Source organism: Penicillium pulvis, assembly GCF_028828015.1.
Source record: "Penicillium pulvis strain IBT 33274 chromosome Unknown contig_3_segment0_segment0, whole genome shotgun sequence".
In the NCBI taxonomy this organism is placed as follows: Eukaryota; Fungi; Ascomycota; class Eurotiomycetes; order Eurotiales; family Aspergillaceae; genus Penicillium; species Penicillium pulvis.
In genome coordinates, this window is record NW_026643077.1 from 672,977 (window position 1) to 695,088 (window position 22,112).

General features: G+C 49.5%; 11 protein-coding genes across 11 annotated transcripts; 5 read left to right on the forward strand and 6 right to left on the reverse strand.

The window, feature by feature from the left end:
* Positions 1-174: 174 nt before the first annotated feature.
* Positions 175-739, reverse strand: N7503_006397 (membrane magnesium transporter family protein; the record flags this gene model as incomplete). The annotated part of the gene is made up of 3 exons (XM_057065944.1): positions 175-231; positions 356-605; positions 684-739. The coding sequence occupies 3 exons, from the start codon at positions 737-739 to the stop codon at positions 175-177; spliced, it is 363 nt and encodes a 120-aa protein (XP_056921413.1).
* Positions 740-1,533: 794 nt separating this feature from the next.
* Positions 1,534-2,824, reverse strand: N7503_006398 (translation elongation factor 1 subunit beta). The gene is made up of 4 exons (XM_057065945.1): positions 2,706-2,824; positions 2,605-2,644; positions 1,976-2,349; positions 1,534-1,915 (listed from the first exon to the last, which is right to left on the reverse strand). Exons 1-4 carry the CDS (start codon positions 2,743-2,745, stop codon positions 1,686-1,688), a joined length of 684 nt encoding a protein of 227 aa, XP_056921414.1. The 5' UTR covers positions 2,746-2,824; the 3' UTR covers positions 1,534-1,685.
* Positions 2,825-3,038: 214 nt separating this feature from the next.
* On the forward strand, positions 3,039-5,408 carry hsp78 (chaperone ATPase HSP78; the record flags this gene model as incomplete). The annotated part of the gene is made up of 1 exon (XM_057065946.1): positions 3,039-5,408. The coding sequence occupies one exon, from the start codon at positions 3,039-3,041 to the stop codon at positions 5,406-5,408; it is 2,370 nt and encodes a 789-aa protein (XP_056921415.1).
* Positions 5,409-5,727: 319 nt separating this feature from the next.
* Positions 5,728-9,400, forward strand: N7503_006400 (MutS family protein MSH5; the record flags this gene model as incomplete). Its single annotated transcript, XM_057065947.1, has 17 exons — positions 5,728-6,091; positions 6,147-6,242; positions 6,300-6,675; positions 6,734-7,133; positions 7,181-7,258; positions 7,308-7,367; positions 7,414-7,768; positions 7,832-7,928; positions 7,977-8,066; positions 8,120-8,273; positions 8,324-8,358; positions 8,407-8,488; positions 8,542-8,653; positions 8,715-8,916; positions 8,965-9,003; positions 9,071-9,209; positions 9,272-9,400. 17 exons carry the CDS (start codon positions 5,728-5,730, stop codon positions 9,398-9,400), a joined length of 2,808 nt encoding a protein of 935 aa, XP_056921416.1.
* A 786-nt stretch (positions 9,401-10,186) lies between these two features.
* N7503_006401 (uncharacterized protein) lies at positions 10,187-10,438 on the reverse strand (the record flags this gene model as incomplete). The annotated part of the gene is made up of 1 exon (XM_057065948.1): positions 10,187-10,438. The coding sequence occupies one exon, from the start codon at positions 10,436-10,438 to the stop codon at positions 10,187-10,189; it is 252 nt and encodes an 83-aa protein (XP_056921417.1).
* Positions 10,439-10,935: 497 nt separating this feature from the next.
* N7503_006402 (something about silencing 10 family protein) lies at positions 10,936-12,892 on the reverse strand (the record flags this gene model as incomplete). The annotated part of the gene is made up of 2 exons (XM_057065949.1): positions 10,936-12,653; positions 12,715-12,892. The coding sequence occupies 2 exons, from the start codon at positions 12,890-12,892 to the stop codon at positions 10,936-10,938; spliced, it is 1,896 nt and encodes a 631-aa protein (XP_056921418.1).
* A 326-nt stretch (positions 12,893-13,218) lies between these two features.
* On the forward strand, positions 13,219-14,528 carry ksrA (3-dehydrosphinganine reductase; the record flags this gene model as incomplete). The annotated part of the gene is made up of 3 exons (XM_057065950.1): positions 13,219-13,365; positions 13,421-13,552; positions 13,612-14,528. The coding sequence occupies 3 exons, from the start codon at positions 13,219-13,221 to the stop codon at positions 14,443-14,445; spliced, it is 1,113 nt and encodes a 370-aa protein (XP_056921419.1). The 3' UTR covers positions 14,446-14,528.
* A 492-nt stretch (positions 14,529-15,020) lies between these two features.
* N7503_006404 (sterol desaturase family protein) lies at positions 15,021-16,049 on the forward strand (the record flags this gene model as incomplete). The annotated part of the gene is made up of 2 exons (XM_057065951.1): positions 15,021-15,449; positions 15,519-16,049. The coding sequence occupies 2 exons, from the start codon at positions 15,021-15,023 to the stop codon at positions 16,047-16,049; spliced, it is 960 nt and encodes a 319-aa protein (XP_056921420.1).
* An 883-nt stretch (positions 16,050-16,932) lies between these two features.
* Positions 16,933-17,919, reverse strand: N7503_006405 (60S ribosomal protein eL6; the record flags this gene model as incomplete). The annotated part of the gene is made up of 3 exons (XM_057065952.1): positions 16,933-17,085; positions 17,153-17,488; positions 17,800-17,919. 3 exons carry the CDS (start codon positions 17,917-17,919, stop codon positions 16,933-16,935), a joined length of 609 nt encoding a protein of 202 aa, XP_056921421.1.
* Positions 17,920-18,311: 392 nt separating this feature from the next.
* Positions 18,312-19,544, reverse strand: N7503_006406 (uncharacterized protein; the record flags this gene model as incomplete). Its single annotated transcript, XM_057065953.1, has 1 exon — positions 18,312-19,544. One exon carries the CDS (start codon positions 19,542-19,544, stop codon positions 18,312-18,314), a length of 1,233 nt encoding a protein of 410 aa, XP_056921422.1.
* Positions 19,545-19,996: 452 nt separating this feature from the next.
* N7503_006407 (uncharacterized protein) lies at positions 19,997-21,529 on the forward strand. The gene is made up of 3 exons (XM_057065954.1): positions 19,997-20,185; positions 20,274-20,821; positions 20,899-21,529. The coding sequence occupies exons 1-3, from the start codon at positions 20,135-20,137 to the stop codon at positions 21,440-21,442; spliced, it is 1,143 nt and encodes a 380-aa protein (XP_056921423.1). The 5' UTR covers positions 19,997-20,134; the 3' UTR covers positions 21,443-21,529.
* Positions 21,530-22,112: the final 583 nt, after the last annotated feature.

Genomic DNA, 22,112 nt, shown 5'->3' on the forward strand with positions numbered 1-22,112 from the left:
GGGGCAGGACGTGAGGAAAAAAGACCAGAATGATCATCAACCACACGATCAAATTAGGTATATTGATTTTGATTGCAAAACTCCCTCGCGGTGCATTATACACAAAAACAAATCACTGCAGCACTGGACTGGGAAATGAGTTCTTTTTCAGAGATTCCAGGAAAGGATATCAAATTACTCCTTTAGCACATCCGGACCCCGGACCCAGTCTGCAAACTCCTTCCGCTTGGCCTATATCAAAAGTTAGCTCACATAATCACTTCGACTGACGACAGCCATCCAGTGGACACATGAGAATAAGACCTAGGCCTCTGAACTCTGACACCCATGTTGGATAGTAATTTGAATTACTCACCCGAATATCCCAGAATCCAAACCGCTCCTCCAATCCCATGTACGGGTTCCGCGCACCACCGTCCCGCTCGATCTCGCCCGCCCAGTCGCGCCAGCTAATGGGCTTCAGTTTCTCTGCGCCCAGCACCAGCCCAATTGAGACGGCTAGGACCGCGGCCAGAGTCTCGACGACGATGTCACTCGGTAGCGTCGCGATGGCGGCGATGTTGGTGTTGCTAAAAAGGACGGTGTGTTCGTGGGCGGAGTAGCCTCTGTAGTTGAAATCGTTAGCTAGTCCGAAATTACCCGATTTCGCTGGATTCCAGGATTTGTTGGAGGCCTGGACATACGCGTGAACTAGTAGAGCAAGGCCAAATAATGTGACCACACGCGAAAGGAAGCTCATGGTGGATGAGATGTTCAATTGGGGGTATGGGGGAGTGGTGATTGCTGGTGAACCCGGGTGAGCTTGGTGGCGATTGGAGCTGTTGCAGATAAATCAGAAGGAGAATATCTTATTGTGTTCGCTAGATGCTGAGAGACCAGGATCCGGGGACAGACGTTGGATCGTATCCTCATGGGGGAACTTGACTTCGATCTGCGGCCACAGTTCCCGCAGTTTGTATTAGCTAAGCGGCGGTTGGCGGGCAAGAAACCCCGGTTTTTTGTTGCTCTCTAGCGCTCTCAATGTACTTCGTAGTCTTATTTGCTTCAAATTTACATGTTTGGGTCTGAATATTCAATATAGACATTGAAGTTCATCCAAGGTCCTCTTTTTGACTGTCCAGGTGCTCGATGTCAAACAATATAAGAAGGGCATTTGATGGTTGTGGGGAAGACTGGTTCCAAGGTCTAGAATATATATATGCATTGGGTCACAACCAACTTGGAACCAGGGCCCGGTACCTTACACCTGGCATTGAAAGGCTAGGTTCGTTAAAATTGAAGTGTTCATTAGAAGGTTAAATTGGAAGTTTTCATTTCGAATGCTACATTCTATGGAAGCCGAAGAGAAATTGGGATTGCGAGAAGAGCAACCAACCTTGGAATCACCTGGGCAGCCGCAAAGGATGGAAGCAGGCCAAACAAACACAATCAGCCTGGAGAAGCACCTTGAAAAAGCTAAGTGGCTAGCGATTACCCGGGTAATTATCGAGGAATAAAATTGCATCTAAGACTTTACAACTGCACTGGGGATCATTTGTAAAAAAAAAAAATGGTCGTGAAAATTTTAATTTTTTCATCGTACCGGCCCACTTATGGACTCGGAATCTAAATTCGTTACTATTGGGGTTCCTTAGACATCAAATATTCCATCATCACGCCATTTCTTCTTCATAAAAAGGCATCATTTACAGCTTCTGCATGGCAGCAATGTCGGTAGACTGGACGTGGTCCTCGTCCTCCTCGATCTGGGCCTGGAGCTCGTCGGTGGAGACCTTCTCGTCCTCGACAACCAGGTTGATCTGGAGCTTCTTAATACCGAAACCAACAGCAACAAGCTTGGAGGCACCCCAGACGAGACCGTCCATCTCAATGGCGCGGACGTTGGCCTCCATCTCAGCAAGGTCGGTCTCATCGTCTGTAGCAGGGAGTTAGTAATCAGAGATTCATAACAATATTGAACATAGAAGACACATACCCCAGGGCTTCACCTCCAGGGTGACCAGAGACTTGGCGGCGGGCTTGGGGCCCTTAGCGGCCTTCTTGGCCTTGTACTCCTCGAGACGCTTGTTGCGCTCCTCGACAACGGCGGCATCCTCCTCCTCAGAGTCGGAACCGAAGAGGTCCTCATCCTCATCATCCTCAGGCTTGTCCTTGGGGTTGACGGGGAGCTCGACAGACTCGGGGCCGTAGGCAGTGTAACCCTTGGAGGCATCACCAGGGAGAGTGGAGAACTCAGCCTCGTAGGAGGCAATGTGCTTGTACCAGCGAGCAGCGTGGGGGTACTTGGCAGCGTCAGGGGCGGCGCTGAAGGCCTTGAAGGTCACAGCATCGGCCTGGCTGGGCTCGTTGCTATTGAGAACAGTCAGTATTGAGTGTTCGACAAAGACATACATTCAAGCAGCAAGATATGCAATTGAAAAGTCAAAAAGATCAGAGACGCGATTGCTCGCAAATGGGTTTTAGTCAAGCAGCGGGGTCTTAAGCCGCCTCATCAACACGGACCAATGTTTCTCATCATAAAAAAGCAGGATGGTTTAAACCAAAAGAAGGCCACAGCAGATAGACTGGTAGAGCGAGCAGATGTGAAAAGTAGAAGTCACTTACCCAACGATGTAGCTGCGGGTGGCCAGGTAGTTGTTGGCCACTGAGGGACACAGTCAGTCCAAATAGTTCAGACAATCACATAAAACCAAGGGATTGCCTACAGGTCAGGCCAGCCTCAGAGACGAAGTCGGTGAAACCCATTGTGAAATGTAGGGAGACTTTTAAAGGTGGTATTAAAAAAGGGGGAGAGAGTAAAATGGGAGGGGAGAAGAAAACAAAGTGGGAGACCGAGGGGTAAAAGGTTTTTTTTTCTCCCGTTTAAATTGGCTCCCACGTGACTCGAGTGGTGACGGAGCTTGGTCCAATTGATAGTGGAGCTTCCGCCACTCGCGACGGTGGAGCTTTCCAGAAGAATCGCGACAATGCTTGCCGTTGAGCTATTTAAGCTATAACTGACCGCGATATCCCCCTCCCCAAATTACATAGTATCCATCATGGCGGCGAGACTGTCTCTCAACACCCGTAGTCGCTTACTACGAGCACCTTTACTCTCGACTATCTCGCGTGCAACCCCACTTCTTCCGAGGACCGCGTCGCTACTTGCGCCATATGCTAGACCTACCTCGATTTCGTCGATCCGTCATTATGCCAATGGCCGCCCCCATCCGCCCGGTGGTACTCACCGCATGAATATGAGCGGAGAGCCAGAAAAGGCTGCTCTGGAACAGTTCGGTGTTGATTTGACAGCAAAGGCAAAGGCAGGAAAGCTGGATCCGGTTATCGGAAGAGATGCAGAGATTCACCGAACGATCCAGGTGCTATCTCGTCGCACCAAGAATAATCCTGTGTTGATTGGTGCAGCGGGTACTGGTAAAACCGCAGTGTTAGAAGGCCTTGCGCAGCGCATTGTCCAAGGCGACGTGCCCGAGAGTATCAAGAACAAGCGCGTGATCTCACTGGACTTGGGCTCACTCATTGCGGGTGCCAAGTTTCGCGGTGACTTCGAGGAGCGTCTGAAGTCTGTGCTCAAGGAAGTCGAAGACGCCCAAGGTGGGGTCATCCTATTTATTGACGAACTCCATACATTGCTCGGTCTGGGCAAGGCCGAGGGTAGCATCGATGCGAGTAATCTGCTGAAGCCAGCTTTGTCCCGCGGCGATCTTCAATGCTGTGGTGCTACTACCTTAAATGAATACCGTCTGATCGAAAAGGATGTTGCGCTGGCGCGACGTTTCCAACCCATCCTAGTTGACGAGCCCTCCGTCGCCTCCACAATATCCATCCTGCGTGGTATCAAGAATAAATACGAGGTTCACCACGGCGTCCGAATCACGGATGGTGCTCTCGTAGCTGCCGCCACCTACAGCAACCGCTATATTACCGATCGCTTTCTTCCCGACAAGGCGATTGACCTAGTAGATGAAGCAGCTTCGGCACTTCGCTTGCAGCAAGAATCCAAACCTGACTCAATTCGAGAGCTGGAGCGTGATATTACCACCATTCAAATTGAGCTCGAGTCTTTGCGTAAAGAAACGGATGTTAGCAGCCGTGAGCGGAGAGACAAGCTGCAGGAAGAGCTCAAGATTAAGCAAGAGGAAGCTGGTAAATTGACCGAGGTCTGGGAAAAAGAGAAACTCGAGATCGATGGCATCAAGCGCACGAAAGAAGATTTGGAACAAGCGCGATTCCAATTGGAACAAGCACAACGTGAAGGCGACTTCGCCAAGGCCGGAGAACTCCGCTACTCAACAATCCCTGCCTTAGAAAGCAAGCTGCCTAAGGAGGGTGCGGAGAAGGATGCGGGCGAGGCCCTCATTCATGACTCTGTCACAGCTGATGATATCGGAAATGTGGTTTCCCGGACCACGGGCATCCCTGTCAACAAACTTATGGCAGGAGATGTCGAGAAGTTGATTCATATGGAAGATACGCTTCGCAAGTCGGTTCGTGGACAGGATGAAGCTTTATCTGCAGTTGCCAATGCCGTTCGAATGCAAAGAGCGGGCTTGAGTGGTGAAAACCGCCCGCTGGCATCATTCATGTTCCTTGGCCCGACTGGTGTGGGTAAGACAGAGCTCTGCAAGAAGATGGCTGAATTCCTTTTCTCCACCGAAAGTGCTGTTGTGCGATTCGATATGAGTGAATTCCAGGAGAAGCACACCATCAGTCGCTTGATTGGCTCTCCAGCTGGATACATTGGCTACGATGATGCCGGTCAACTTACTGAGGCTGTCCGACGAAAGCCATATGCTGTGCTTCTGTTTGACGAGTTTGAAAAAGCTCATCGGGATATCTCAGCTTTGCTTCTGCAGGTTCTGGATGAGGGCTTCCTCACAGATGCTCAGGGCCACAAGGTTGACTTCCGAAACACACTGATTGTCTTGACTTCTAACCTTGGTGCTGAAATCCTAGTTGGAGGCGATCCCCTGCATGCCTACAAGGATAGTGGTGAATCCGAGGTGCCCGCAGACATAAAGAAGGCTGTCATGGATGTTGTCCAGCATGCATACCCGCCAGAGTTCTTGAACCGGGTCGACGAGTTCATCATCTTCAAGCGCCTCTCACGGGAAGCCTTGCGGGATATCGTCGATATCAGAATCAAGGAACTGCAGGGCCGGCTTGATAGCCGCCGGATGACTCTCCAGGTGGACGGTGAGATCAAGGATTGGTTGTGCGAGCGAGGCTATGACCCTAAGTTCGGTGCTCGTCCCTTGAATCGCCTCATCGCGAAAGAAATTGGAAACCGGCTGGCCGACAAGATCATTCGTGGCGAGATTGTCTCTGGCCAAACTGCTCAGGTTTCTCTCACGGATGACAAGACTGCTTTGGTGGTCACTCCCAAGGAGATGGAAGAAAAAGCGTAAAAAAAAATCATTACGTTTTACGCGGCATTTATGACGGTTCTTCTAGATTGAGATTGTACATCACCATTGGCATTAAGGATGTATCCTCACTCATGACTTGTATATTAGTTCAGCATATTTAATGTACATTATTGTAATGCATTTCTCAAACACTTGGCCCCGTAGTTCCATAGGAAAACTATACCATTGCGTAAGTGATTTCAAGGTCAAACCGAAGTGGAAGTCAAGCAACGTGACCTACATACACCTTTGGTTCTTTCATTATTCCCTTCCAGCTGATACTCAATCAACCAACTGCGCATTCATTTGAACCCTAAAAATGTCCTCTACAAAAAGAAAACGCTCGCCGGCGGCCTTGCGCCCACCTCTCATCACACCCCGCACTACAAAATCGAGACCTGCTTTCGAACCTCGGACGACAAGTGCACCATCCCCCTTCCAGCGAAGTCCAGTTTATCCATCATCTTCAGCAGCAAAACAACTGCGAACTCCGTTCCGCACTGAGACACAATATGAAGCAAATTATTCGGAAAGTTCCATTGACGATGATCTTGGTCATGTCATCGTCGCCATCGACATCAAGGACTATGGGACGGTAGGCTGTGCTTATTACTCCGCGGAATGTGAGAAGATGTATCTGCTTGGCGACAGTCGATCGGGTGGAATGGAAACAATCGATACTTGTCTGTTGAGACCCATTAATTCATATGACATTCAAGGGCACTGACTCGTGGAAAGTGATCGCCCAGATAAAGCCCACTGTGATATTGATACCCCCTCGAGTTGACCTATCAACCATCCAGGGTCAAAGTCAGAGTCTGGCACACGAGAATGGTACGTACTATAGCCTTTCTATTCAAAGTCAATGTTCACTCAACCATTCAAATCTAGATTCATCATCCTATTTACCCTACCAGGTGGACGTTCGTCCCACACAAGACTTTAGTTACTCCAACGCAAAAAACAGACTGGTCGCCCTAGAAGCATCATCATCCCACGAGGATCGACTCCGTTTCTTTGTGCCCCACAGTGGCCTTACTGGGCCTGACGAAATGAGCCCCGAGGACTTGGGATTCACCCTCCATGAAGGACGACTCCTTCACATATCCAGCACCATCGACATGGAGAACCCCGTAACAATTGGATGTGCTGGAGCACTCCTCACATACCTACAGAAACGCAAAGCCGCAAGCACTGGCATGGAAATCATCAATAGCTGTGCATTCCGAGTGCGATTCTTGGAGATGTTCAGTTTAAAGGATACAATGTAAGTCTCACGGAATCTAGTCATACATGCCGAATGGAACATGACAGAGATACGATAGGTGGATTGGAAGCAACGCTTTACTATCTCTTCAAGTCTTACAATCTGAGTCACATCCCAACATGTTCAATCAAGGTCCAGGAAACAAGTCGACATCCGGAAAAGAAGGCCTTTCAGTTTATGGGATATTTCGGCGCTTTGCTTACACACCTCAAGGCAAAGCTAGGCTCAAGCAGCTTTTCTTTCGCCCAACCTTGAGCCTTAGTGTCATCAGGGAAAGACAGGACTTTATCGGCGTGCTTTCACGACCGGATAACATGGCTGCTTTGGAGAAGATGACAAAGGCACTGAAGCATATTAAGAATCTCCGGCCCGCAATGATTAATCTTCACAAAGGGATCAGTACGGGAAGTGGGAAAACCACTGGATTCAAGGCAACAGTGTGGGAGAGCTTACTGGCTGTATGTATTTTGACTGTGTAGCTGAATCAGGCTCATGTTTTTCATAGTTTGCTTTTTACGCAATTGACATTCATGTCGCTCTGCAGGAGACCTCAGGAGCTGATACGCTGCTTCTCAGAACAAAGGTTGAAGTTTCGAACATGAATTATGAGACCTGATGCTAATAGGTAGCAGGCATTTCGAGTATTCGAAGCAGCACAGCTTCACAGGGTGGGGCGGATGATCCAAGAGATAGTCAGTCTGTACTGAGAAAGGTTGGATTAGGAGCTAACTTATCCAGGTTGACATTGACAATTCTGACGAGCAAGGAAGAACTGTGGTCAAGCAGGGTCTCGACCGGGAGCTTGATCGAATGAAAGACCGATATGATGGGCTGGACAGTCTCCTTAAGCATGTGGCTATCGATATTGCAACGACGATTCCAGAAGATATGGGGGTTGATGTGAACGTAATTTACTTTCCTCAACTTGGGTTCAACATCGCTATCCCACTTAATGACAATAGCGAGTCTGCATATTGCGGACCCCATGGAGATTGGGAACTGGTTTTCATCACAGAAACCCGGGCCTACTTCAAAGACTTTCGCATGAGAGAATTGGATGAAAAACTGGGAGATATTTACGGACTCATCTGTGGTACGTCTTTTTCTTTCCTTCACAAAAATGCGATCTACTTCTGATTGAGTTAATATTCTGCAGAGAAAGAAATTGAGATCGTCTATGATCTGGCTCAAAAAGTACTTCAATACGAAAATGTGCTGGTGGAGGCGTCAGATATTTGTGGAGAAATCGACTGGTTCGTACCTTAGATCGGTATACAGAGGTAAAAATAACAGTTTATTAGCGAGCTAGCTCTCACCCAGGCAGCCAGCTTTTACAGATTGACTCGACCGAGAATGGTATCGGAAAATGTTATCAAAATCAAAGGCGGCCGGTAGAAGATACACCTGGCTGCCATATTTGTAGCTTCCCTCTAACGAGAACCAGACATATGTTGCAAGAGATGACTGTTTCTTCTTACGTTCCAAACGATACACTCCTCGCAGGAGGAATGCAACAACAGGGAGAGGATAATGACGTTCCTAGTATGTTGTTGCTGACTGGGCCAAATTACTCGGGGAAGAGCGTCTACATGAAGCAGGTGAGCCGCTCTTATAAAGCATCAACCTATTCTTTACTTAAAAGGTATAGGTCGCTCTTATCGTGTATCTCGCCCAGATAGGAAGGTAAGTTACCTTTGATGCAAAGCGAGAGCCAATGTCTAAGTCTTCTAGCTTTGTCCCTGCAGACAGTGCAGAGTTGGGGATAACGGACAAAATCCTGACGAAAATCAATACCCAAGAAAGCGTTTCAAAGGCATGGCAACAGTAACCCTGGTTTTTTTATGAAGATTCTGACCCGATAATCAGATTCAGAGCACCTTTATGAGCGACCTACAGCAAATTTCTCTTTGTCTGAGGCAAGCTACTAGCAGGAGTCTGGTACTTATCGACGAGTTCGGTAAAGGGACCAATGAAAGTGGTCCGTCTTAGACTTGCCACGCTTACGTGGAAGCTTTTGAGTACTAAGCTGATCAATATAGACGGCATCGGCCTGGCATGTGGGGTATTTGAGCATTTGCTGGGCCTTGAGGATTCTCCGAAGGTCCTTGCTGCCACCCACTATCATGAGATTTTCGAGAATGACTTCCTTGCTTTGCGGCCAAAACTACAACTAGGACACATGGAAGTCAAAGTCTGTGAAGAGTCTCAACAGGTGGAAGACCAAGTCACGTACCTTTACAAGTTTGTTTCTCTCGTTTATTTTCGGCACAATATGCTGACATTCGAAAGCTTTCGCGAGGGACGAAGCAACAAAAGTTTCGGTACCATGTGCGTAATCCTTCGGCCCAAATGCCGTCGCGCTGGACATATCACGATGATTAACTTCAACTTATAGTTGTGCAGCAATCAATGGTATCGATGCATCTATTATCTCCCGCGCCAATGAGATCGGCTCTCTTGCTGCCCGAGGCGAGAATCTAATCGCCGCATGTGCCGCCATATCCGCAGAAGAGATGCAAGCACTTCAGATTGCGGTATATATGCACGATGCAGGGGCATGAATTCAATGGTGCCCAGTCACTGACCCAATTTCCAGGACTCTCTAGCAAGAAAATTTCTCGCGATAGACCTCACGGATGAAAGCGAGTCGCAACAGGACGCGAAAGCAATTCTAGAAGGCCTATTTGACACTACAGATCAAGAGAACAAAGGATTATCAGCCTAACCAGCCGGATAGTACGCCTTACTCAGTCCTAGTCTTTGTTTGCTCGTTTCGCCTAGTCTTATTTGGTTTATTATGCCCCATTACAAAACGTCGATCCATACTATTAACAACAAAGATTATATGGCTTCCCGAGTTTCGTCCACTCAGAGCCCCCATACTCGCGCCCCCGGGCCCCGCATGGACGAGTTTACCCCAGCCTTACCCCGGTTGGACAAAATGATGGACTCAAATACGATGCGCCACCCCGGGCGGGATGCGGCTGCGGCTTCTTGCTGGCTTTCATTGACTCTTGATGCAACTCTTCCAGTGCTATGATAATTCTGACCGAAGTCGAATATCTTCAAACTTTTTATTCCCTTTTCTACAGCTCCTCTAAGTAAGCTTCTAGTACGAACAAATGAACGTTCCCTCTTGGCCTTCTCCTACTCCACATGTCGCATGTCTCCGATCTCGTTCAAGACGCCAAGCTGTCCACCAGGCTTGGTTTGGAGTGTACCACACATACCTTCCTCGAATCATTTTTAGTAGCAGGTAGGCACCCCAGACGCCGACAGCGAGAGGAAGAATAGATGGGAGTGCGACAATTTGGTATCGGAATATTAGGTACAGTTTGGTTCGAGAACGATGAGTCGGTTATCATATGCATGGAATACTTTCCTCTTGGAGATCTTCCAAAAAATATCACCCAGCCCTTTCCAGATGGCGAAGCTCAACTCATTACCCTCCAGCTACTCGAGGGTCTGGATTTCACGCATAGCAACGGGTTTGCTCATCGCAACTTGAAGCCTAAGGTATCTTCTCCACCGACATTGTTGCGTTTCCTTTCTGATTACCCAAAGAATATTTATCGACAGGTCCAGAGTGGTGGGTCAAAATTGGCGACTTGGGAATCAGCAAGCGAGTGATGGAGGGCTTGGCGGGTGTACAGACATTCAATGGCGCACCAGCATGTACTGCGCCAGAGGTGTATACGACAATGTGGGAGCCAGTCGCAGACAGGCGGACTACCAGCTCGAATTTCAGTCCAGAGGCCGACATCTGGTCAATGGGGGTGATTTCCTACTATCTTCTACCCGGAAAACTCCCATTTTCAGCACAACGCGAGCTCCTTTCATACTACAAAAGGGAATTGGACCTACCATCCAAACCATTAGACATTGTCGAAGCATCCTACTTCTTGAGAAATATGCTTGCGCCTGCACCATCCGATCACCTCACTGCTAAAGAAGCTTTAGAACACGCCTGGTTAATATCCAGATCGTGGAGATTCCTGGTCGTCCACAATTTGCGGAGAGTTTACCTTTGTTTCCTATGCGCTCTAAGAAGGCATAGAAATCTGGAAGTTATTGTACGACACCAAGTAGTTACCTGGGTATCTTACAATTACATTACTGTAAGCCGAGACGTTGAACGTGAGAATATGAAATTGAATTTGTATATACACATCAAACAAATCCTGTATCTGCCATGAACCACAGTAGACGCCTTGCGAAAAGACAAAACACATATCCATGATTTTAAACCTCGCTCTTATCTCAGAGTTTGACACTCTTGACCAGGTTCTTTTTGATACCTGTAAGCTCACCACCGTAGCCACCACGGCCCTCACCACCCTTGTAGATCTGCCGAACACTACCGAGCTTCTTCTTCTTCTCCTCATACTTCTTGCGCTTCTTGACACGCGGGTTGCGCGCATCCTTGTTCCGCTTCGCCATAAGACCCTTGTTCTTCTCAATCTGGTAGGTGATAGCACGCTTGCCATCCGGCCCGATGGTCTCCTGTACCGCAACATGACCGCCTTGGCGAGCTGCTTCCGCGTGTGCATCAGCACGGGCCTGCTTATCGTCCTTGCGTTGCTTGCCCCGTGCCGCAAGCATGTCGTAGTAATCGTCATCGTCTGCGCCGGAGCCCTTGCCCTCACCGCGGAGTTCCTTTCGGACCCGGTTGTCTTCCTCGTCACTGTCTCCGCCAAGCTCTTGGCCGATATCAGGGTTTTGGCGACCGCGCTTCTCGGCTTCAGCGTTCAGGCGAGCCTGTCGGTCCTTCAGACGCTCGCGGTGAGGGATATCGGCATCACCACCGGCATCACGGCCAGCAGCGTGACGCTTATTAGCCTTCTGAGCCAGTTGAGAAGTGTAGAAGCGGAGAGAGCGCTTCTGCTTAAGTTTCTCCTCGGCTTCGCGAGCTGTGAGAGCATCCTCGTCACCGAAGTCGGAATCATCATCCTTGGCGAGGGTCTTGGTCTTCTTAGTCTTGCGCTTCTGAGTAGGCTCTGTAACCAAATCATCCAGATCGGCCAGACCGGCCTCTGTCTCACGGAGTCGGTCTGCCCGAAGGGCGTCGGCCTCAGCCTGTGCTGCCAAGGCTTTACGCTCGGCCTTGCTAAGATTCTTTGTTGCCTTGGCCCTCTTGGTCTCCTTAGATTTGGTTGTCTCGACCTTGATTGACTCGGTCGTGGATGGAGACTTCTTGACAACCTCGGTGATCTCCGAGACTTCGAGGTCCTTAACCTTCTCCCAGATTTTGCGGAATTTGACCAGAGAGCGCATGACAGGATGTTGGCGGAGCTCGGCAGGGGACATCGGAGAGTGACTCTTGGTGCCGTCGGAAGAAGATGCAAGGAGCAGGAAATACATGTTGATTGTACCCAGATATGTTGATAAAGCACGCAATTTCACAACGGCCACGGGTGCAGGCTGGGGTTCATCTGCGGTCTCATCTGTAGGTTTTGAAGCCTTTGCCGCCTGCTCTTGCAAAGTCTGGTAGGTTGATTGAAGGTCGACATAATCCTTGGCCAGAGGCTCGAACTCAGGATACCTCGATTTCAGAATCTTGAGCTTCTCGTCGCTGCTCATGTCCTCGGTAATTTCCAGCTGCGGGAGCACTTCGGTAACAATTCCAGCGTTCTCTGCCTCGTCCTCCGCATCCTTGCCAGCTTCCGCCCATTCGGACTCGTCAAAGCCAAAGTCTGCCTCATTCATAGCCTCTAATTGCTTCTGTTGCAGTCGCTTTGCTTCCTGCTCTTCCTCTAGGGCATCGACTTCGGTCTCGATCTGGTCTGCATTGTAAAGGTCCTTCTTCGATGTACCCCATGCCGCAATTCCTTCCTCGTCTTCATCGTCTTCCTGTGCATTCTTAGGCTCGCCCATATCATCGTATTCATCCTCGGAAACTTCGTCTTCAAGATCGTCTTCGTCCTCGTCGAGTTCATCGTAGCCTAGAACCTCCTCTTCGGAGTCTTGAATCGCCTCCTCTGTAACAATAAGTCAGATCAACTCGTATACTTCAGTTCGGGTTTTTAACAATTGACATACCATCTTGAGCAACTCTCCGCCGGCGCTTGGCCTCGGGGGCTTCATCCAGCAGGATTTGGTCGCGGCCCGCCTGGAACTCGTCCTCAGAGTCGTCAAAGCGTTCTTCAATATCAAACTTTGTGCGCACGGGAGCTTCAGCCTTTGAGGGGCGACCGCCGGCCTTTCTTTTCTTGCCCATGATTAAATGCTTGTGGATTTGTTCGTTGATCTGATTAACCGGTGGTCTCGACTGCGCGGACAAAATAATTTTTTGGGGCTGCTTTCACCGCCTGTGATACACTACGCCCAAAATGGATATTTTGTGTGGTTTGCACAAATCGAAATATCAATACGAATTTACTTACACAAAGCCCCACATTGTGTATTGTATTGATGTTCCTGGTTGTATCCGGGCGACCTCTGCATCGCTCCTGCCTCGATATCCATATCAGCAAAACATTTGAAATAGGCAGTCACACGCAGTCAACCTCTCACTCCTTCCCTTTTGTTCTCTGTCTCTTCCTTATGCCTCAGCTACCATCCTTTATCCATTCATTTAATATTTCCACGCCAGCCCTTGGTATATCTGTACTTGTCTGCTCTGTCATTGCCTATACGATTGCAAAGATGTTCGGATTCAACCGCAAGAACGAGTTCCCGGTTGAGGGTCGAGTAAGTACAATTCCCTCCTTTTTTCCTCAACCTATGCACTGACTCTTTCATCCAGACTGTGATCATCACTGGTGGATCTGATGGCATGGGCCGAGCTGTTGCAGGCCAACTTGCTGGAAAGGGTGCACATGTCGTCGTCGTTGCTCGTACTGCCTCCAAGCTTGAGCAGACCGTGGAAGAACTCAAGGTTTGATATCTCTGACCCCTTCAGTTTGCTTCTGTCATTTATCTTACCAATTCTTCCAGTCCAAGGCCTTGAACTCGCTCAAGCAGCGATTCACCTACATCTGTGCCGACCTCACTGTTGCCTCCGAGTGCGATCGAGTGATTGCTGAGGTCACAGCCTGGAATGACGGCTCTGCTCCTGATGTTGTTTGGTGCTGTGCTGGCTTCTGCCACCCTGGTTTCTTCATTGATATTCCGATCGAGCTTCAGCGTCAACAGATGGACACAGTCTACTGGACTGCTGCAAACATGGCTCATGCCACTCTCCGAAACTGGTTGGCTCCTGTTCCTCCAAGTGGCCAGATGCGGAACCCGCGTCGTCACCTCATCTTCACTTGTTCTACTCTCGCATTTGTTCCCATTGCTGGCTACGGACCCTACTCTCCTGCCAAGGCTGCCATTCGCTCCTTGTCTGACACTCTCAGCCAAGAGATTGAGATGTACAATGGCGCTTACTCTCAACGACACCGCAACACAGCCCCAGCTGCTGATGTCAAAATCCACACTGTTTTCCCCATGGGCATTCTGAGCCCAGGATTTGACAACGAGCAGAAGATCAAGCCCGAGCTGACCAAAAAGCTCGAGGAATCCGACAAGCCCCAGACTCCTGAAGAGGTTGGACAGATCGCCATCCAAGCTCTGGAACGTGGCGAGTACCTCATTACAACCATGTTTGTCGGAAATGTCATGAAGGGAACAGCACTTGGACCCAGCCCTCGCAACAACATTGTCGGTGATACCTTCCTCGGCTGGCTGAGCAACTTGATTTTCCTTCAGGTCATTCCCGATCTTCGCAACAAGGCATTCAACTGGGGAAAGACCAATGGTCTCCCTCAACAGGGTTGTGTTGAGTAATGAGATCGGTCTCATGGTTTATGATTTGGCGACTGTATTATACCCTTTTTGCATTGCCCTTCTGGCTGTGCGCTCGTTTGGCCTGATCGGCGTCCAACCGTTTGTATCCTGATTTACCTAGGGACTCTACATTCTTATTGATGGGCTCAACGATGTAATCTTTGCTTTGATTTTTTTCTTCTCAAGAAATCGGTGTGTAGTAGATCTCAAATTGTAGGGCCACACGTGGTATGCGGGCGGCGGTGACGTAGTGCAGATCTCAGTCCCCTGCCACCCCAGTTTCTTTCTTTCTAACAACTTCCCCACCAACGAGCTACAAAGAATCTCGACTTTATAAAGGTCTTTGACTCGAAATGTGTTTCTGAAATATCCTTTCAGTCTAGTTTATGTCTTAAATCCGTCAGTCTCTTGAGGGTTGCAGCAATCCCCCTCCGCTTCGTGAGATTCGATTGGCACCCAAATCAGCTACAACCACAAATTTTGCCCGGACATCTAAGAGCTATTGCTGCCATAATATAAACACAATGGGCGCCTTATTCTCACTTCCCGTTATATCCCTCCTCCTCGTCCCCACCATGACCTCCTACGCGACCAGTCTCAACTTCATTTTCTTCTATATGACATGGTCGACCCTAGTGCTGTCGCACTCTCCACTGCGTGTCGAGCTGGTCAGCTCAGCAGCAGTGCGCGTACTATTCTTCGTGCTACCTTCCATTCTTTTTTTCTTGTTCGACATCCTCACCCCGTCTGCAGCCGTGCTCGTGAAGGCGCAGGGTGAGGCCGGTCTACCCAGCGGCAGGAAGAAGGGCAAGGTTCGCACGCGAGAATTCAAGGTTGCAGCCTGGTCGCTTTTCAATGTGCTTCTTGGGACCGTCCTCCAAGCTGCGGTCGAGACCTTGCTGGTCCAGGGTCTTGCCATCCGCAGTGCGGTGAAGGTGTCTATGAGGCTCCCCATGCCGTGGGAGATGGGCAAGGGCCTCATACTTGGCTTACTGATTCGCGAGGTAAGCATTCTTTTTTGCGAAATTCTTCTACGACAAAACAACTTACTGACAATTTTTCGGGCTCATCAGGTTTTGACTTACTATGTTCACCGTTATGTCTTGCACAATTCGAAATCAGTCTTCACGAGATACATGACTCGGGCCCATCAGTCATGGTACCACAGTCTGAGGACACCGTTCCCACTCACTGCGCACTACGACCACCCGCTGGTTTACCTCCTTGTTCGCTTCCTTCCTACGTATTTGCCAGCCTTGCTTCTTCGTCTCCATATGCTCACCTACGTGCTCTTCCTGTCCACTGTGTCTCTTGAGGAGACGTTTGCGTATTCTGGATACACTGTTATGCCAACAAGCTTTTTCTTGGGGGGTATGGCACGTCGGACTGATGAGCATCTGCTTGAGGATGGCGAGGGCAATTTTGGTCCTTGGGGTATTTTGGATTGGGTCTTTGGAACAAGCATTGGAGACTCTATTGAGGATGATGCCATGGCAGAATTGGATGAGCTCGAGGTTGAGAAACAGGTTCGAAAAGCCATGGAAGCTTCTAAGAGGAAGATTAGGGAAGGCACATTGAGGAGGCATACACGGCCTCGGAGCTAGATGAACTAGACTAAAGCATTTGGGCCTTTTTTGGGTTCGACTTTGGATATGGAAAGGTTATCAGTTCCAGTGCCACAGAGAATTTGAAACCCGAAAGGATTGGTTGGATCTATCTAAGTTGTCTCAAAACGATTGAAATATTCAATGCCCAGGAGTCTGATGCCCGGTGACCTGTGGACTGATTTGTATATGGATATATGTCATACTCAGGTGAGTGTTTAGTGCATATGTTGGGATTGTCTCGGTATATAGTTCGTATAGTTCGGTTAGTTGCAGTTTGCGGAGATATATATTTTGGTCACCCCCGGATATTGATCAATTACGTCGTCATCGCACAATAGAGCCTCAATGTCCACTTTCAATATCGATCTGCTCTGTGGCTGATTTAATCTACGTCAAGATAGTGTTTACAGTGCCCATGTTTACATGTATCCAATAAAAATAAAATGACCCAATTTTTGGATTGCCGTCTGTACCTGGGAATTGGAGATGTATGTCATACTGAACATGAAAGAGAATCCAGCGGGGCTGCTGGAGCGAGGTATTTTTTAATCTTTTTTTGTTTGAAGTCTTTCTTCACACCACGGCTCTTTCCCTCCATTCCCCGAAGAGAGAAGAGAAAGGAGGTCATGCTGAATCGGCCGCGCCGAGAGGGGGAAAATGGTTGAAACGAGGCAAACAACAGCCGGATATCCGAATTAAACGCAGAATCCTAGAAACCAGCGAAAGCATGTATAAAACGGATTCCACTTGGAGTTACATGAATCATAACCGCTCCCTCCGTGACGCAAAAGGGCGCCGATTTGCAATCGAGCCGCCCCTCGTTGAAAGATGAGTCCTCCTCAACTATCTACCGAACCCGCGGCCGCCGCATCGCACTTTTTTACCACTTCATCTCGTGGGGCTTGTCACCGTTGCGCAGGCTGAAGGTGGTGGCAAGGTAGCTGCCGAGGAAGTCCTCCTTCTTGATACCGGCAAGGATGGACTGGTCGATAGCCTTCTGGTCGGTGGCACGGGCACTGGCGACAACCTTCTTCTGTAGAGCGGAATTCACGTTAGTCTATGATCAATCTCAGGTCTGGATCATAATAATGGGTACGCACCTGGGCCTTCTCGCCCTGCTTGAAGAAAGCCTCCTCGGTCTTCTTCTCAGCAGCCTTCTCCTTGGTGAAGTAGCCGGAAGCGGAGACCTTCTCGATGATCTTCTGGTCAACAGCGGAGACGTCAACGCGCTTGGAGGTGGCGATAACGTAGCGGGCGTTGACACGGCGGAGGGGAACACCGTTGATCTTGAAGGGGCCGGTGACGAGGAGAACACCCTGCTCGAGGTGCTTGAGCAGGATGACACGCTTGCCGCGGAAGCGACCAGCGAGGAGAATCAGGACGGTACCGGGCTGGAGGGACTCGCGGACCTTGGCGGGACGCAGAGTCTTGCGAACCTATGTGCATAACATGTCAGAATATTGAACCTTGAAAAATGTCGTGCAATCGAATGAATTGCGCCTGGATGGTTCGAGTTGGTGTGCCGGAATGAATGCGATATGCGATACGCCTGGGAAGGAAGTCTCAAAGAGACTTCACACTTGTGGCGGGATTCTACCCGGTTGCATCAACAAATGTGTCGGTTTGTCGTGTAGACGATTCGAACGTCTCGGGCGCCTTTATCGCATTCATCCCAGCAACCAATCCCTTGCTCATGTCCTCCGCGTTGTTGCTTTCGATTGCTTCGGTTGATTTGTGGTATACGGACCTTCTTGGGCTTCGACTCATCGTCCACGGGGTACCACTTCTGAGCCTGGAGGGCCGGGTGCGGCACAGTCCGCTGACCCTTTCCAAACTGCTTCGTCTGGCCAACAGTAGCGTCCGACATCGTGGCTGCTGGGACGGTGTAGGTGGTTGTCGGGTTGGTGGTTGGTGTTGGAGGTTGATGTGCGGACTTGCAAGTGGAGTCTGGTATGAGGGTTTGTGGGAAGCGCAAGCCCTACCTCACGTGATGCAGGGTTAGCCGAGTAGCATGGGGGAACACGATGAGTCATCCTTCAGGTACACGTGACTCATTGGAGCGGGTCTCGGCTTCCAAGGTTTAAGTGGGGCCAACACTGCCCTAACATCTCATTCAACGATATGAGAGATCCACTACTTATTGTTGCTATGCCATAAGGAAATTGTGAAGGGTTGATTATCAAACATGCCCATTTCAATGTCAATCTACTTCTTTAACACCGGTCATACTATTGTACACATCTTAATCACAAAATTGACCTATCTCATTGCTTCGTTTCGCTGAAGCTCTGGATAATTTGGAACAAGCCATCCACCCCGGTTCTCACTGGAATACCTTGCAACCAGCTGGGGGATATGAAGTAAACAGATCAACCACACAATCCAACGTATAATTGCAACTCCATAATCCGATTCAGGCAAAGCATATCTCAGAAGACGAGGGTTCATCTTCTGGATCTCGTCCACGAATGGCCGCAAAGTCTTGTCATACTCAGAGAATGCCTGCGAAAGATTCTTCGGGCTCCGACAGATCTCGCCCGCCAAAATGTAAGCACCGACGAGAGATACACTGGTTCCCATGCCACTAAACGGCGAAGGGCAGTGAGCGGCATCCCCAAGCAGCACCACACGGCCCTTGGACCATGTGTTGGTTCGAATTTGAACGACCTCCTGACAATACCAGTTTTGGGTAGTCTTCATGCCTTCCAGAAATCGATCAGTTTGCCATCCAGAACCGTGATATCGCTGAGTCCAAAACTCTTTCTGGCGTTCTATCGAAGCTCTGTGAATACTCGAGATATTTGGAGTAGAGTCTCGGAGTGTAAAGTAGACTTGGCTCTCTGTCGGATTATGCGTTCGGCGCATGATCATTCGACCACCCGAGCAGCTATAGGTCTTGCGGATATTGTTGTCTCCCTCAGCACGTGGAATGAACCAGTAGGCCATGTGAACACCCAATCTGAGGTAAGGATCTGAATCCGGAGACAGGATCGCTTTGCGAATGCGAGATCCTTGTCCATCCGCACCGACAAGGATATCAAATGTATCAGATGACCCGTCGGAGAAATGGGCGATCACTTCTTTCTCATCTTGTTCGAAATGTTCAACCATTTGGCCGAAAATGTATTTCACGTTGTCTTTTGTAGCATCGTGTAAGATGCGGACGAGGTCGCCGCGCATGATCTCATACTCTGATGTCAGAGACTGTGCGCCTTTTCCGGTCTTGTTGGCCATAATGGTTGCGTGGATCTTCCCATCAGAATCTACAAAGGCCACCCCATCTTCATCGACAAGCTTGCTGCGTATGGCGTCTATGAGACCCATTCGTTTGGCGACTTCAATGCCTTGCCCTCGTAGATCGATTTGAGCACCTGTAGCTCTTAAGACAGGATAGCGCTCCACCACAACCACTTGGTGACCACTGCGGGCGAGCCAGAAGGCTAGTGCTGGACCAGCACAGCCTCCACCGCAAATTAGGATTTTGAGAGCCATGGATGGTGGCGTAGTATAGTGCTATAGGAAATGAAAATCGTTGTGAATATTCTCAGTAATTGCATATGATTATGGCAGACTGGTGCGTCATATATGTACACTTTGCGAGGAAACGGGGTCTCTTCGGGCATTTACGGTATTTTGCTAAACCCCGAACCTCGAAAGATGGTAAGCAGGTGCACTGTACATTCTAAGCTGGCAGCCGGCAATGATGCACCTATGAAGAATTAAAATAAAAAGGCCTTAGAGTGCTATATCCTTTCATGCCTATGAGATCACTCGGATCGATTGATCTTCAGGACTATAGAGCATCACCACGGAGATCATGATGCGATTTCCTGATCGGGTTGATAAGGGCCGATAACAAGTAGTGCCTTATTGCCTCATCACCAAGGCGGTCACAACGGCAGCCCGGACGCCCACTCGGTGCAAGTCAGCTGCTCAACCACAAACACGAACTGACGTATCCTGAAGCTTCCCTAGACCTTCACTCTTCCTTCCAAAGACCACCTTTCATCCACCTGGCGTGGAGTTCATCTAACAGACCGATCTTTCACAATTGCTGGTTTGCATAGCGACACTCTTCCATTATGTCGATAGCTCCCATCATCACCTTCAAAGCAGGTATCTGCGACTTGGATGTACGTGCTCCAGCCTTCATCAATTAGACCTTCAGCTATGGGTCAAGTGCTTAACTCTGCTAGATTAAAGCTAACAAATGAACCTTAGAGCTCCACAACCCCTGCTACTGTGAAACCCAAGCCCACCCCGGGCTATATCTACCTCTACTCCGAAGATGACCTGGTGCACTTCTGCTGGCGGCCCCGTAGCTCGCCCATTGACGAGCCTGATGTGGACCTAGTGATGATCCCTACAGATGGAAGCTTTACCCCATACAGAAAGGATGTTACAAACGGCCGGGTGTTTGTCTTGAAGTTCTCGTCCAGCTCCCAGCGGTATCTATTCTGGCTGCAGTCTCAGTCCCAGCACGAGAGTGGTGACGCGAGCTGGTTCAGTCCCCGCGATCTGAAGCTTGGAGAGATTGTCGATGTTCTTTTGCAGGGTGAAGACGTGGACGTGGAACATGAGATTGCCAATCTACCCCAACGGCCATCTGGCGGGGATGATGATGAGACCATGGAAGATGTGGAGGGAACAGACCATGATGCGACCCACCACGGTGCAGGCAGTGGTGGAGCTGGTGCAGATGCGACTGGAGGGGATATCCGCGAGGAGGGCCAGGAGTCGCGTGAGGGTGGTGCCGATGGTGGACGAGCGTAGGTACATATCTCTGCCCGTCACAATTAGAGCTTATGAAAGTCTGACATGTTATGTTTTTCTTCTTTTTTTTTAGAGCAAATGATGAGTCCGATCCATCTTTGGTTGTCCAGGACTTCTTGCGATCTCTGGGTGGTCAACGTCAGTCTCAATCCCAGGACCCCGAACGACCTTCTACAACTCTCCAGGACCTATTGCCACCTCCCACCACCCTGCCATACATTGAGACCGCGGATGAATCTACTGCCGATCACCTTCTAAGCTTCTTGCCGCCCGCACTGCTTCTGCTGGCCCAGGGCAATGCGGAGGCCTCGGAAGCGGACACGGACCCCGAGTTGGCCCAGGCGGCTCTTCTTTCTCTCGACCTCACTCAGAAAAAAGACATCCTCCGCAAGGTGCTCCGATCCCCCCAGTTTACGCAAAGCTTAGCTAGTCTTACTGTGGCTCTTCGCGATGGTGGACTGCCTAGTATCAGCGAAGCCCTGCAGATTCCAGTGGCCAATGGAGGGTTCATGCGTCGAGGCGGTGTACCTCTGGGTGGGGGTGATGCAGTGGAGGCGTTTCTAGATGGCGTTCGGCAACATGTCAAGAAGGATGAATCGCAGATGGAGACGGATTGATATGAATATGCTCTTACACATCTCATTTATGCAGGAAAATGTTCGAAACCATATACTATTTTTGGTAGCAGGGTAACCCCACCAGGCAACGTTTTTCTCTCTAATTCTTGACTAAGGCCTCGTAATCAACTAAGATAGCGCGAGCCGTAAGGGGGAAAGGCGTAATTTCCCGGAGGACTCCGGAGACGTCATGTTAATTATGAAGAAACTCCTGAAATGCAGGTCTTTGGTTTGATGTGTGGTTATGTAGGTCGTCTAGCTATCTATTTAAGCTATGTGATATAAATTCATTGACTTTGTCCAGGCTAAACTAGTCAACATCTGTAACGTGAACTATGAGACAAATCGGGCGGTGCACGCCGATTCCTCAGCCACGGAAACGTTGTAATCTGCAAATCAGCCAATCACCATAAAGTGTTTTGGCGCTGTTCCCGTTTAGTGGGTTTGCGACCGGCAACTTTTTTGGTCTAAACACTTGTTCAGCTGCTAAACCACCGGCTTGGCCCCATTTCAACTCTTGGCTCTTGCAATGTTCCGAGCCGAGCAGCTGGTATGAGCAGAACTCTTGTCTATTGATACTTTCCTTCTTACCCACTACGCGTAACCCTCGAGTCCCCTGACGACTTCCCCTCCCAACCTATCGCGGTTTGGCCACGTACAGCCTGCGATG